This window comes from Ranitomeya imitator, chromosome 2 (genome assembly GCF_032444005.1).
Source record: "Ranitomeya imitator isolate aRanImi1 chromosome 2, aRanImi1.pri, whole genome shotgun sequence".
NCBI lineage: Eukaryota > Metazoa > Chordata > Amphibia > Anura > Dendrobatidae > Ranitomeya > Ranitomeya imitator.
In genome coordinates this window covers 493,816,275-493,829,147 of record NC_091283.1, presented here as the reverse complement: position 1 = coordinate 493,829,147, position 12,873 = coordinate 493,816,275, and the positions used below count along the sequence as shown (strand labels likewise).

Genomic DNA, 12,873 nt, shown 5'->3' with positions numbered 1-12,873 from the left:
TGACTTTCAGAGTCCCCCCTTCATAAATGAAAGAGGATATATCTGATTATGTGTCACACACCACATGCCCAAATAAGGTTGTTAAATGTTACAATGACATTTCCCAGTGGATGCATTTGTCTTGGTTTAAAGCAATGCTAAACGCATCAAAAATGCTACGTGTGAACATGGCCCAAGGCGTGGAGGAGCATTTTTGGTTTTGGTTATTTATTTTGCCTTATATACAAGTCATTACCCTGGAGAGAATGTTCCTTAACATATTTCCCAGGAAAATCTATTTTGGTTTCGTTTTTGTGAGTCTGTAAACGTGGCGTAAGACTCTGACAATATTGTTCACAGCAGTGACCTGGGAGTCAGAAATGCTTCCAGGGGTCTTCCCCATGCTGTTGCCATGCCATTTGAGCACTGTTCTCATTGATTTCCGCAATTTCTAGTCCCTCTGCAGACCGTTGGGGGGCCGCCCGAAAAATGCTCAAGTTTCCCATAGACTTACATTGGGCTCGGTACTCGGGTCGAGCACCCAAGCATTTCAATTTACTCGACCCAAGTAACAAGCATCCGGGCATTTTAGTGCTCACCCATCACTATAAAATACAAAGGAAATGTGTCATCTTTAACTTTAGGCCTTTTAGATTTCATTTCATCTTCAGCTTGCTTAACTGTTCACAATAACAGTAATTTTGACCAGATGTCCCTGAACTTTTATATGCTACTGTATCATCAATTCAAAGAAATGACCAGAATGTATTATATGGATAGACTGGGACATTGTTAACGGCTCTTCGTTCATATAAAGTAGGGCTCTGAGTAAGGGCAGCTGCCCCTCGATATCTATATACCTGAATACCACAATCCATTGTCTAAAGGATGCTCAATGATTACTGTGGGCACAACTCCTGAAACCCTTCAGTGATCAGCAGATATTGCACTATTATATGGCCACCATTGAAATATTTAGTCTGCCATGTAATAAATATTTAGGCAGCCATGGTATAGATATTTAGGCTGCCATGTGATAAATATTTAGGCAGCCATGGTATAGATATTTAGGCTGCCATGTGATAAATATTTATGCAGCCATGGTATAGATATTTAGGTTGCCATGTGATATGACGTCCATATACTCAAAAACGACAGATCATACAATCTCAATGTCAAAGGTCCATTGTCAAATGCTTTCAATTCCCAATGTATCCATGGCCACGGGGAACACACTATATTAATAATAGTAATGCAATAGTAACATGTTTGTAGAATCTGATGAATAATTGCTTCCTCAGGAGAAGGAACTCATTTGTTGGAGCAAGAGACGAGGACTCAATAGAAAAGATAACCCCTACCTGTTTAATATAAAAGAAGGTGCTGACAAACTACACCCTATGACAACTGCCCTAAAGGTAAGTGCCTGTGATCACCATGCCAATGTGGTAAGCATGTTAACTCTACTATTACCAGCCACATCAAGAATCTGTATGTGACATAGATATATTACGTGTTTTTGCTTAAAGGCATTTTCCAGGAAAAATGTTAAACTTCAGCATAGCTGCATTTTTGCTTATTTTTTGCAGCGTTTTTGCACTATTCATTGCTTTCAATTGCTGAAAAACGCTGGAAAAATGCCGAAATAAGTGACATGCCGCATTTTACAAAAACCAAGCTCTTATGACTAAACAGGCAGGAAAAAAGCATGGTGTGTACGTGAGATTTCTGAAATCTCATTGACTTTCCTGGTACTGTGAAACACAGCTGAAAATTTGCATGAAAAATACACTGGAAAAAAAACAATGCAAAAACCCAACGTGAACATAGCCTAAGGATGGCACCTAAGAAAGTCTTCATAGAAGCACCAGGCCAGTTAGTGGAAAGAAGGCAACAGTGGTCAATGTGTCCTCTGATCAGTTATGTCCATTGGGGGGGCAGTGTATTGTTAGAGCTTAGGAAAGTTGGTGTATACAAAACACTCAAAATCTATCTTTAAGAGGTGACCAGATGGGTGTAAATGATGTGATCAAAAAGAGAAAGCATGAAATATTTATTCTGACCAATCCATGTTACTGCTCTTATGTTTCTTTGTATTTACATTATATTATTTTTCCAAAACTTGTGTTTGAATGGCCCAGTTACAGTCCAGACCTTATTCCCATTGAGAATCTGTGGCAAGACTTGAAAATTTCTGCTCGCAGACGCCACCATCCAATCTCACTGAGCTAGAGCTGGTTTGCAAAGAAAAATGGGTAAAAAATTCAGCTCTAGATGTACAAAACTGTTAGCGACATACCCCAAAAGATTTACAGCAGTAATTGCAGAGAAAGGTTTTCCAACAAAACTATTGACTTGGGGGCTTAAAACAAATGCATGTCACAATTCTCAGATTATATTTGCAAAATAATAACAAAACCCTGTATCATTTCCTTTACACTTCACAAATACTTGCTACTTTGTGTTGCTATATCAGTTGGTATATCGCATACAATCCTAATAAAATACATTTACGCTTGTGTTTGTAACCTGAAAAAGTGGGGAAAAGTTCATGGGGTATGAATCATTTTACAAAGCACTAAATGTACCTGACTAAACAAGCTAAAGTTTTCAAGGGTATTTCCACTTTTACAAGAGTTTTGTCACTGATTCAATGGCTCTACTGTTTTGTGTGCATAATAGAATTAATTTTCATTGGAGCAGTATTTACATAAAGGTAGGCCTTGAAACAAAAAGTTGCTTGGTTTTATATTTTAGATACATTGCTACAGTAAAAAGTATTGCAAAAGTATACAAACTTTAAAAAAAATACAATGAACCATTGCCTTTTTTAAATATTTTAGTTGATGAATACCTATACCATGGACTATAGCCCCCACCCTGGATCTGCCCCCATCCACCTCCCCTATGCCATGGACTATACCCCCCACAATGGATCTGCACCATCCACCTCCCCTATGCCATGGACTATAGCCCCCACCCTGGATCTGCCCCCATCCACCTCCCCTATGCCATGGACTATAGCCCCCACAATGGATCTGCCCCATCCACCTCCCCTATGCCATGGACTATAACCCCCACAATGGATCTGCTCCCATCCACCTTCCCTACAGCTTCTACCCAACATCCCCACAGTCCCTATCCCTATTGCCTTTATACACTTGCTTTGGCAAAACTGATGTGTATCTGGTCCTGCCAATAAAGCTTCTTTGAATCTTGAAACCTATTTTCTTTACAACAGAATGATAATGTTTGGATTAAACCACAGTTCTCACAATTTTTCGTCCTCTCTGGAATCACCGATAATCTAAATGTCCAGATGATGCTTTTTGTATTTTTCATGATGGTGTACATCTTCACTGTATTGGGTAACACAGTCATCATAATGGTCATCACCAAGACTGACCGGAATCTGAATATCCCCATGTATATCTTCCTACAGCACCTCTCATTCTGTGACCTTTGTTACTCATCGGTCATCACCTCAGAAATGCTGGTAAATTCCCTGCATAAATATCGTCTCATATCTTTGGTTGGTTGCTCTGTTCAGATGTTCATCTTTGTGACATTTGTGGCAATAGAGTGCTTCCTCTTGGGCATTATGGCATATGATAGGTATAATGCCATATGTAGTCCTCTTTAGTGTTGAGCTACCTCCCTAGTGTTGGGGCTCGGTTCGGTTAGTCGAACAGGGACGCGTTCGATGACTTGTTCATCGAACGTTCGACGAACACCGTCGAACCCCATTGAAACCAATGGCAGACAAACACATACAAACACATGGAAAACACATAGAAAACACCTTAAAATGTGTCCAAAAGCTAACAAACTGCTCAGAAGACACAACAAACACATGGAAAAATCACAACTACATATAGTCATGCGAAAAGAAAAGAGGTGGAGGAGTAAAAGGAGGAGGAGACACAGATATAGGCATGTATCAAATATAAATAGTAAAGCCGCACCCTATAATGGCAATGTCTCTATGGACAGCAGAGTGCATGTCCTCACCAGGGGATCCATCCCAGTAGGTAAATCCAGAAGCACATGAAGAAAAGGACAGCACCACAGCAATTGTGAAAAGACAGCTCCAAAGTTTATTCTGCCATCTGCCAGATGACAGATATAGGCATGTCATGCCCTTCTAAAATCAAGAAAGGCTGGAGTAAAAATCTAAAATCACCCTACCAACACCCATATGTCGCTAAAAAAATAAAATAAAAAAGAAATATCTTTAGGTAGAATGGCGGCGGGTAGGGTTGAGCGACCTTTACTTTTATAGGATCGGGTCGGGTTTCACGAAACACGACTTTTTCAAAAGTCGGGTCGAGTGAAATCGGCCGATCCTATAAAAAATTGTCAGGGTCGGGGTCGGCCGAAACTCGAAACCCAATGCAGTGCATTGGGTTTCCAATGGTTCCCAGGGTCTGAAGGAGCGGAAACTCTCCTTCAGGCCCTGGGATCCATATTTAAGTGTAAAATAAAGAATTAAAATAAAAAATATCGCTATACTTACCCTCTGACGCGCCCTGGTACTAACCGGGAACCTTCCTTCCTTCGAATCAGCGCTTCCAGGACCTTGCGGTGACGTCGCGGTGACGTCGCGGCATGTGATTGGTCGCGCGGCCGCCCATGTGACAGCTCGCGCGACCAATCACAAGCCGCGACGTCACTGCGACGTCACGCAAGGTCCTGCAAGCGCTGATTCTTAGGAAGGAAGGCTGCCGGAAAGAAGCAGGGCGCGTCCGAGGGTGAGTATATTCCTATTAGGTATATACTCACCCTCGGACGCGCCCTGCTTCTTTCCGGCAGCCTTCCTTCCTTCGAATCAGCGCTTGCAGGACCTTGCCTGACGTCGCGGCTTGTGATTGGTCGCGCGAGCGGTCACATAAGCGGCCGCGCGACCAATCACAAGCCGCGACGTCACCGCAAGGTCCTGGAAGCGCTGATTCGAAGGAAGGAAGGTTCCCGGTTAGTACCAGGGCGCGTCAGAGGGTAAGTATAGCGATATTTTTTATTTTAATTCTTTATTTTACATTAAATATGGATTCCGATACCGATTTCCGATATTGCAAACATATCGGAAATCGGGATCGGAATTCCGATACCACATTCAGAAGATCGCCGACTTCATGGCCGACCCCACACAGGGGTCGGGTCGGGTTTCATGAAACCCGACTTTGCCAAAAGTCGGTGACTTCTGAAAGTGGCCGACCCGTTTCGCTCAACCCTAGCGGCGGGTCCATTCAGAACAATTTCCTTAGAAGACGTAGTGGTACCCCCGTTGGGAATTGTGCCAAAAAATGAACCCAATACATTCAGACTAATCCACCATTTGTCATATCCAAGGGGCAGGTCAGTAAACGACAACATCGACGTGGGAACCAAGTACAGTACTATGTACTGTACCTCCTTTGACGAGGCAATCAGGCGGGTCAAGAAGTTGGTAAGGAGCACCCTAATGGCCAAAACAGACATTGAGGGGGCGTTCCGGTTGCTACCTGTGCCTCCGAATAGTGTCCTCCCATTGGGCTGCTTCTGTGAAGGAGCATACTACATAGATTGCTGTTTGCCCATGGGGTGCTCCATATCCTGCTCACTATTTGAAGTGTTTAGTTGCTTCCTCGAATGTGTCGCCATGGATGTTTGTAAGGCGGCACATATTATCCATTACCTCGATGACTTCTTATGCCTGGGCCCAAAAGATTCGCCACAGTGTGAAAACACATGGTAGTCCACCTGTGAGAAGGAGAGAGCTGGAGGGAGAGTGGACACCCCAGAGCCAAGGGGTTAGATTGAGAAAGAAAGAAGGCGGTGTAGCTTGCTTCATGGGAGGGGTACTCTGCTGAGTAGCAGAAAGTGCTACTAGGCCCAAATGGATTTCCTGGGCCAGATGCCGTTAAAAAATAGTACTTAGGTAAACAGGTGGTGTAGCTTGCTTCATGGGTGGGGTACGCTGCTGAGTAGCACCAAATTCTACAAGGCTCAAAAGGATTTCCTGGGCTAGATGCCATTACAAAATAGTACTTAGGTAAACAGGCGGTGTAGCTTGCTTCATTGGTGAAGTACGCTGCTGAGTAGCACCAAATTCTACTAGGCCCAAAAGGATTTCCTGGGCTAGATGCCATTGCAAAATAGTACTTAGGTAAACAGGCGGTGTAGCTTGCTTCATGGGTGGGGTACGCTGCTGATTAGCACCAAATTCTACTAGGCCCAAAAGGATTTCCTGGGCCAGATGCCATTAAATATAGTACTTAGGTAAGCAGGCAGTGGGTGGCTGGGCTACTCTACTGGCTAGCAGACACTGAAGCTTTGGAGCAGACCTCTGAATCCCAGGCCATAGTATGAGTAAGCAACTCTGCAGACGACCCCACCCACCTGGAATTGACGATGGCAACATCATGTAAAACTCAGCAAGGGGACTAAATAAAAGTCTCAATTTGTTCCAAAAATTCGGCCACAGACACCACTTAAATGGTATCAATTTCGCCAGAGTTTTTTAAAACGGTTGGTGAGGTGACTTTCAAAAGTCATCAAGCTTTTAGTCTCCCCAAGATGACTGTTGTGAATTCCGCTCTTGGGCTCCCTCCGGTGGTTGTAAGTGGCACTTTTGTGAGTTCTGCTCTTGGGCTCCATCTTGTGGTTTCTTGTGGTTTCTAGTGGTATGGCTGCTCCTTGGAGTTAGCTGTCATCAACTGCATCCACTTATCGTCTCTTCTGCTCGGCTATTTAAGTCTGGCTCTTTCTTCAGCCTGTGCAACTTGTCAATGTTTCCTGGCTGGATTCATATCTCTGCTTGGATTCTCCTGGTTTCCTGACCAGTTCTGCAAAGATAAGTTCTGGCTTTGCTCATTTCAGTCCACATGTTGTGGACTTATTGTTCTGTGCATTCTATATTTGTCCAGCTTGTCAGTATGGATTATTTCTGTTAGCTGGAAGTGTTATTTTTAACACTACTATTGATACTGCATATTGCTGCATATGCAGCATCAATAGTAGGGGTAAATCCCGCAGCGGAACCCGCAGGACAAACCGCGATAAATCTGCAGGGATAACCGCAGCTGGTTTGCCCTGCAGATTTATCAAATCCGCTGCGGGAGAACCCGCAGGATAAAAAGGAGCGTGAGAATGTGGCCTAACAGGTGCCTCAGTCTTGTATAGCGATACACCCACGAGTCTCTTATCTGGCTCGGCTCGAGTTAGAATACTCAAGGTCTTTGTACCAATTATAAACCATAGCCTAGTTGAATAACAAAAATGTTCATGAGAAACAGGACAGAGTTACTTCATGGAATAACAGAATTTATCTTTAACCAACCAGAAAATGTAGTCAAAGCACAAAATGGAGAATCTTTCATAATTTGTTCCTTCACACTATGGCAGGAATTATTTTGCCAAATTTGCTTTTGTACCGGGGATCTAAGAGTGTGGCAACCCAGTAGTCGACATTACTTCGGATTCTGACAATCCGAGGGTCATGTTGCAGGTAGTGCAGCAAAAAGGCACTCATGTGTCTTGCGCATCCAGGAGGACCAAGTCCTTGTTGTCTTGGTGGTGGCGAGGTGAGAATCATGCTTCCTTCGTCTGCCCTCTCCCCCCAACCTCGCACAACAGAAATTTGATCAAGGTCTCCCTCATCTGATGAGTCTTCCATGCCCAGCGCCAGTTTGTCCTCCACTTCTTCCTCGCCTCCTGCACCTTCCTCAACAGTTTGGCTGCTACCATGCGCCCTCGGTAATCCCTCTCCCCCAGCCTCCAATGCCAGCCGCCTTGGTGCTGCCAACCTTCTTGACCCTGGAGATATGATCCCTTCCGCATACGACTCCTCCTGTTCCTCCTCCTCCTCCTCTTGTTCCACCACCTGACTCCAAACACTGTGTAAGGTGTGCTCCAGCATGTAAATCACCGGAATGGTCATGCTAAAAGTGGCAAAACTGTGCAGAAGGGTGCATAGGTCCCTGATCTGAGACCACTCCTGCAGCATGATTTGCCCCAACTCTTGATCTCGTTGGCCCAGGCTATATGTCATAACGTATTGCACCAGGGCTCGTCAGTGCTGCCACAGTCGCTGCAACATGTGGAGAGTTGAATTCCACCGTGTGGGCACATCGCATTTCAGCCGGTGAACTGGCAGGCCCAACGACTTCTGTAGAGATGCAAGTCGTCGAGCTGCGGGATGTGAATGGCGGAAGTGAGCACACAGCGACCATGCCCTCTGCAGAAGCCCATCTAGTCTGGGATAGTGGGATAAAAATTGCTGGACAACCAGGTTCAAAATGTGAGCCATACAAGGCACGTGTGTGACATTGCCCCGGCGAAGGGGCACACCCAGGTTTGCAGCATTGTCGCACACAGCTTTCCCTGGCTGCAGGTTGAGTGGAGACAACCATTGATGGAACTCGGTCTCCAGAGCTGACCACAACTCCTCAGCTGTGTGACTCACATTTCCCAGACATTTCAATGTAAACACTGCCTGATGCCATTGAGCCCTGGTGACATCATAGTGAGGAGGTGTGCAGGATTCCTTCTGCGCAGTTACAACTTGGGTGGCATTACCAGACAGGCTTTGGGTGCAAGTGGAGGACCAAGAGGAGGTTGAGGAGGCAGAAGCAGTGAAGGAACTTCTAGATACAGAGGATCGACGAGCAACTCGTGGGGATGGCAAGACTTAGACAGCAGCCCCTTCTCCTGATGTTGCCGTAGTTACCCAGTGCCCAGTCACCGACCTGTAATGCCCCTGTCCATGTCTACTCGTCCAAGTGTCTGTGATGAAATGCACCCTGTCACACACAGAGTTTCTCAAGGAAGCGGTGATGTTGTGAGCGACATGCTGGTGTAGCGCAGGCACAGTTTTCTTTGAGAAGTAGTGGCGACTGGGCATCTGGTACTGGGGCACTGCGACAGACATAAGGTCTCAAAAATCCTCTGTGTCCACCAGGCGGAAAGGCAGTATTTCTGTAGCCAACAGCTTGCAGATGGAGAAATTCAACCTCTTAGCTTTGTCATGGCTAGGAGGAAATGGTCTTTTACTTGTCCACATCTGTGGGACTGAGGGCTGGCTGTCGTGCTTAGATGGAGTTGAGTAGGGTGTCCCCGGCAAACTGCTGGTCTGTGAGGAAGGTGCAGGCGGAGATGTTATGTTGCCTTGATCAAAAGGTGGTGTCAATGTCGGAGAGCGCTCAACAACAGCAGGTGTTTCCACTTGCAAATGTCCCGAAAACCTGCCAATCACACTGGCTGTTGCGGGTAAAAAGGTGTAAGGTCTGCGTCCAAAACCATGTGCAACTGCTGTCCCCACAGTCACAGAGGATGAAGAGGATGCGGATGCACTTGATGGGGCAGACGGTGGTTGACCCGGCCCACTAGGCTGCATTGTAGCACAGTGAGCTTACCACTGCAACCTATGCGTCATATCCATGTGACGGTTCATGCATGAAGTACTCAAGCTAGTCATTTTTTGGCCTCTACTGAGATTTTGTTGACAAATCTTACAGATAACATGAGTTGGGTCATCCAGTGCAATGTCAAAAAATGCCCAGGCTATGCAAGGCTTAGAGCCCGTGCGACCTGAAGAGCCACCACGACTTCTGGTCTGAGGCACAGTTGGGGTTGAGGATGCAGTTGTTGACGTGCTTCCAGTACTCCGTCTCTGTCCAGGAAGGCGCACCGTTACCTCGTCGTTACACTCTTCACTAGCATCCTCCTCCACCTCCTCTGCTGACCTCATGGACTGGCGGTCTGGGGGTTGACAGTAAGTGGGGTCCACAACCTCGTCATCATCATCCTGTGTGTTCTCACACCTGTCGTCCTCAGAGCCAACCTCTTCCTACCCCGACCGAAAAGTCAAGTTTTCGTTCCAATCAGGTATCTCAGTCTTATAATCATCTTCCTCATTGTCTCCACCAACAGGATTTACAGTTTGAGAATGAGGGTCTACATTATGCTCAGAACCTTCTTCATCTGTGCCTGGATCCGACTCACAAAGATTCTGGGCATCAGTGCAGATCATTTCCTCATCTGGATTCACAGAAGCTCTGGAGCAGACCTCTGATTCCCAGGCTATAGTATGCGTAAACAGCTCTACAGACTCATCCATGTGTGTTACCCCATGCTCAGACGGGCAGCTGGCGACTTGGGAGCTGTGAGGAAGCAAGTGCGATTGGGGTGACAACTCTGAGGACTGGAGTAGTTGTGATGTTGAAGTTGACATAGAGGATGGCCCACTTGAACGAGCACTTGATATCCGTTCAAGCATCTGCTGTTTTTGTGCCTCATCAGGAATTTTTTGCGATTCTTGAAGCGATGGTCGTAAGAAAGGGATCATATCAGATTGTCCACGAAAATAAGTAGACATCTTACTTTGGCTGGAAGATGGTCTTTCTTCTGCAGATGTTACTGTTGCTTTACCACCTACCCCATGGACACAGCCTTTTTTTCCCTTTTCACCAGCAGCAGGCCTATTCCCCTTTCCACCAGCAGCAGGCCTTTTGCCACTCATTTTAGTGCTTAACTAATTGGCAACTCTGTATCTGTAGTTGTTGGCACAACAAACGATGAATGAAAACCGAGCAGAACTGAGTGGCCAAACTGTGGCACTAGGCCCAAAACTATTAACTGGATTAGATGCAGTGAAAATAGAGATACACAGGCGGTATAGTTTGTTTCACAGGCGGGCTACTCTGCTGACGTGCAGACACTGCTCCTAGGCCCTAAACTATCAACTAGATTAGATGCAGTGAAAATAGAGATAGACAGGCGGTATAGTTAGTTTCACAGGCGGGCTACTCTGCTTACGTGCAGACACTGCTCCTAGGCCCAAAACTATCAACTGGATTAGATGCAGTGAAAAATGAGATACACAGGCGGTATAGTTAGCTTCACAGGCGGGCTACTCTGCTGACGTGCAGACACTGCTCCTAGGCCCAAAACTATCAACTGGATTAGATCCAGTGAAAATTGAGATACACAGGCGGTATAGTTAGTTTCACAGGCGGGCTACTCTGCTGACGTGCAGACACTGCTCCTAGGCCCTTAACTATTAACTGGATTAGATGCAGTGAAAATAGAGATACACAGGCGGTGTAGTTAGTTTCACAGGCGGGCTACTCTGCTGACATGCAGACACTGCTCCTAGGCCCTAAACTATTAACTGGGTTAGATGCAGTGAAAATTGAGATACACAGGCGGTGTAGCTAGCTTCACAGGCGGGCTACTCAGATGACTATCAGACAATGCTACTAGCCCAAAAGGATTGACTGAGCTAGATTACACCAAATGCTGTGACAAACACTTGCACAGCACTGGCACAGACCTGCTTGGCAAACAGTGCTATGAACTGCTGTAACCGACCCTGAAACGGGCTGATATTACAACTAGTCCCGACTCCTTCCGACTCCATAAACCTATCTCTCTGACAATTCACTCCAAAAAAACACTCTTAGTCTATATAGCGCCCACAGCAGCAGTGGTGCCGTCTAACACTAAGCTGCAGCAGTGAGGAAATGGTGGCGACGGGGCAAATGGCTGGTTCAAATAGGGCAAGGAGGGCATGTGACATACACAGCCAATGACACATGCCCTTGCTTGTGTACATCACATGCACATTGCTGTGTGTGTGTGCACTGCTGATAGGCTGAGAGACCGCACCGCCCCACTGTAAATGCGGGAAAGAAAAATAAAGAGATCGGCGTTATTTCAGCACAGATCTATCCCCCGCCCCCCCCCCTGCCATTATACACTGAAACAGTCTATTAACAATGATAAACAGTTTTGATGTGCAAATCAAGCTAGGCTTTTGGTGAACGGACAGTTATCGAACAGAAACTCGAACAGCTGAATTTTAAGCAAATTGTTTGGGTTTGTCGAACGACTCGAACACTGCCCAAAACAGCTCGAATTAGAAATTGTCGAACAGTTCGACTCGAACACTGCTCATCTCTAGTCCTCTTATATATCATGTTACCATGAATGCCCAGGTTTGTGCTAAACTTGTAGCTGCTGCCTCTGTTGGCAGTATCACCAATGGTTGGGTTCACACAACCAAAACCTTCTCATTGACATTTTGCCATTCAAATATCATCAAGCACTTCTACTGTGACATCCCACCTCTTCTGAAACTTTCCTGCTCTGACACCACCATTAATGAGCTTCTACTTGTCATTTTTGGGATACTTACATCTTGGTTTTCCCTTGTGATTATCCTCATCTCATATGGTTACATTATTTCTACCATCATTAAGATAAGGTCTGGCCAAGGTAGACTTAAGGTGTTTTCCACCTGTGCCTCACACTTCACAGCTGTTAGCATGTTCTATGGGGCTTTGTTCTATATGTACTTACGACCAGCAACATCTTACTCTGAGGGTCAGGACAGAGTAGCCTCTATATTTTATACAGTTATGATTCCAGCTTTGAACCCCTTGATTTATAGTTTACGGAACCAAGAAGTCAAAGAAGCTGTAAGGAAATTAAGGGAAAGACTGTATTGGTCAAATATTACAATCTAGAAAAAAGTGACCCATAAATAGATATTACATTTTGCACGCATTGATATATAGTTATCTTTTTTAGCCTACAACAAATGGAGAAGCTCCCCGTTATACAGGTCCTTCTCAAAAAATTAGCATATAGTGTTAAATTTCATTATTTCCCATAATGTAATGATTACAATTAAACTTTCATATATTATAGATTCATTATCCACCAACTGAAATTTGTCAGGTCTTTTATTGTTTTAATACTGATGATTTTGGCATACAACTCCTGATAACCCAAAAAACCTGTCTCAATAAATTAGCATATCAAGAAAAGGTTCTCTAAACGACCTATTACCCTAATCTTCTGAATCAACTAATTAACTCTAAACACATGCAAAAGATACCTGAGGCTTTTATA

The 12,873-nt window shown here is 45.1% G+C and overlaps 1 protein-coding gene across 1 annotated transcript; it reads left to right on the top strand.

The window, feature by feature from the left end:
• Positions 1-3,322: 3,322 nt before the first annotated feature.
• On the top strand, positions 3,323-12,574 carry LOC138664636 (olfactory receptor 5T17-like). The gene is made up of 2 exons (XM_069751511.1): positions 3,323-3,621; positions 11,921-12,574. Exons 1-2 carry the CDS (start codon positions 3,323-3,325, stop codon positions 12,483-12,485), a joined length of 864 nt encoding a protein of 287 aa, XP_069607612.1. The 3' UTR covers positions 12,486-12,574.
• The last annotated feature ends 299 nt before the right edge of the window (positions 12,575-12,873 follow it).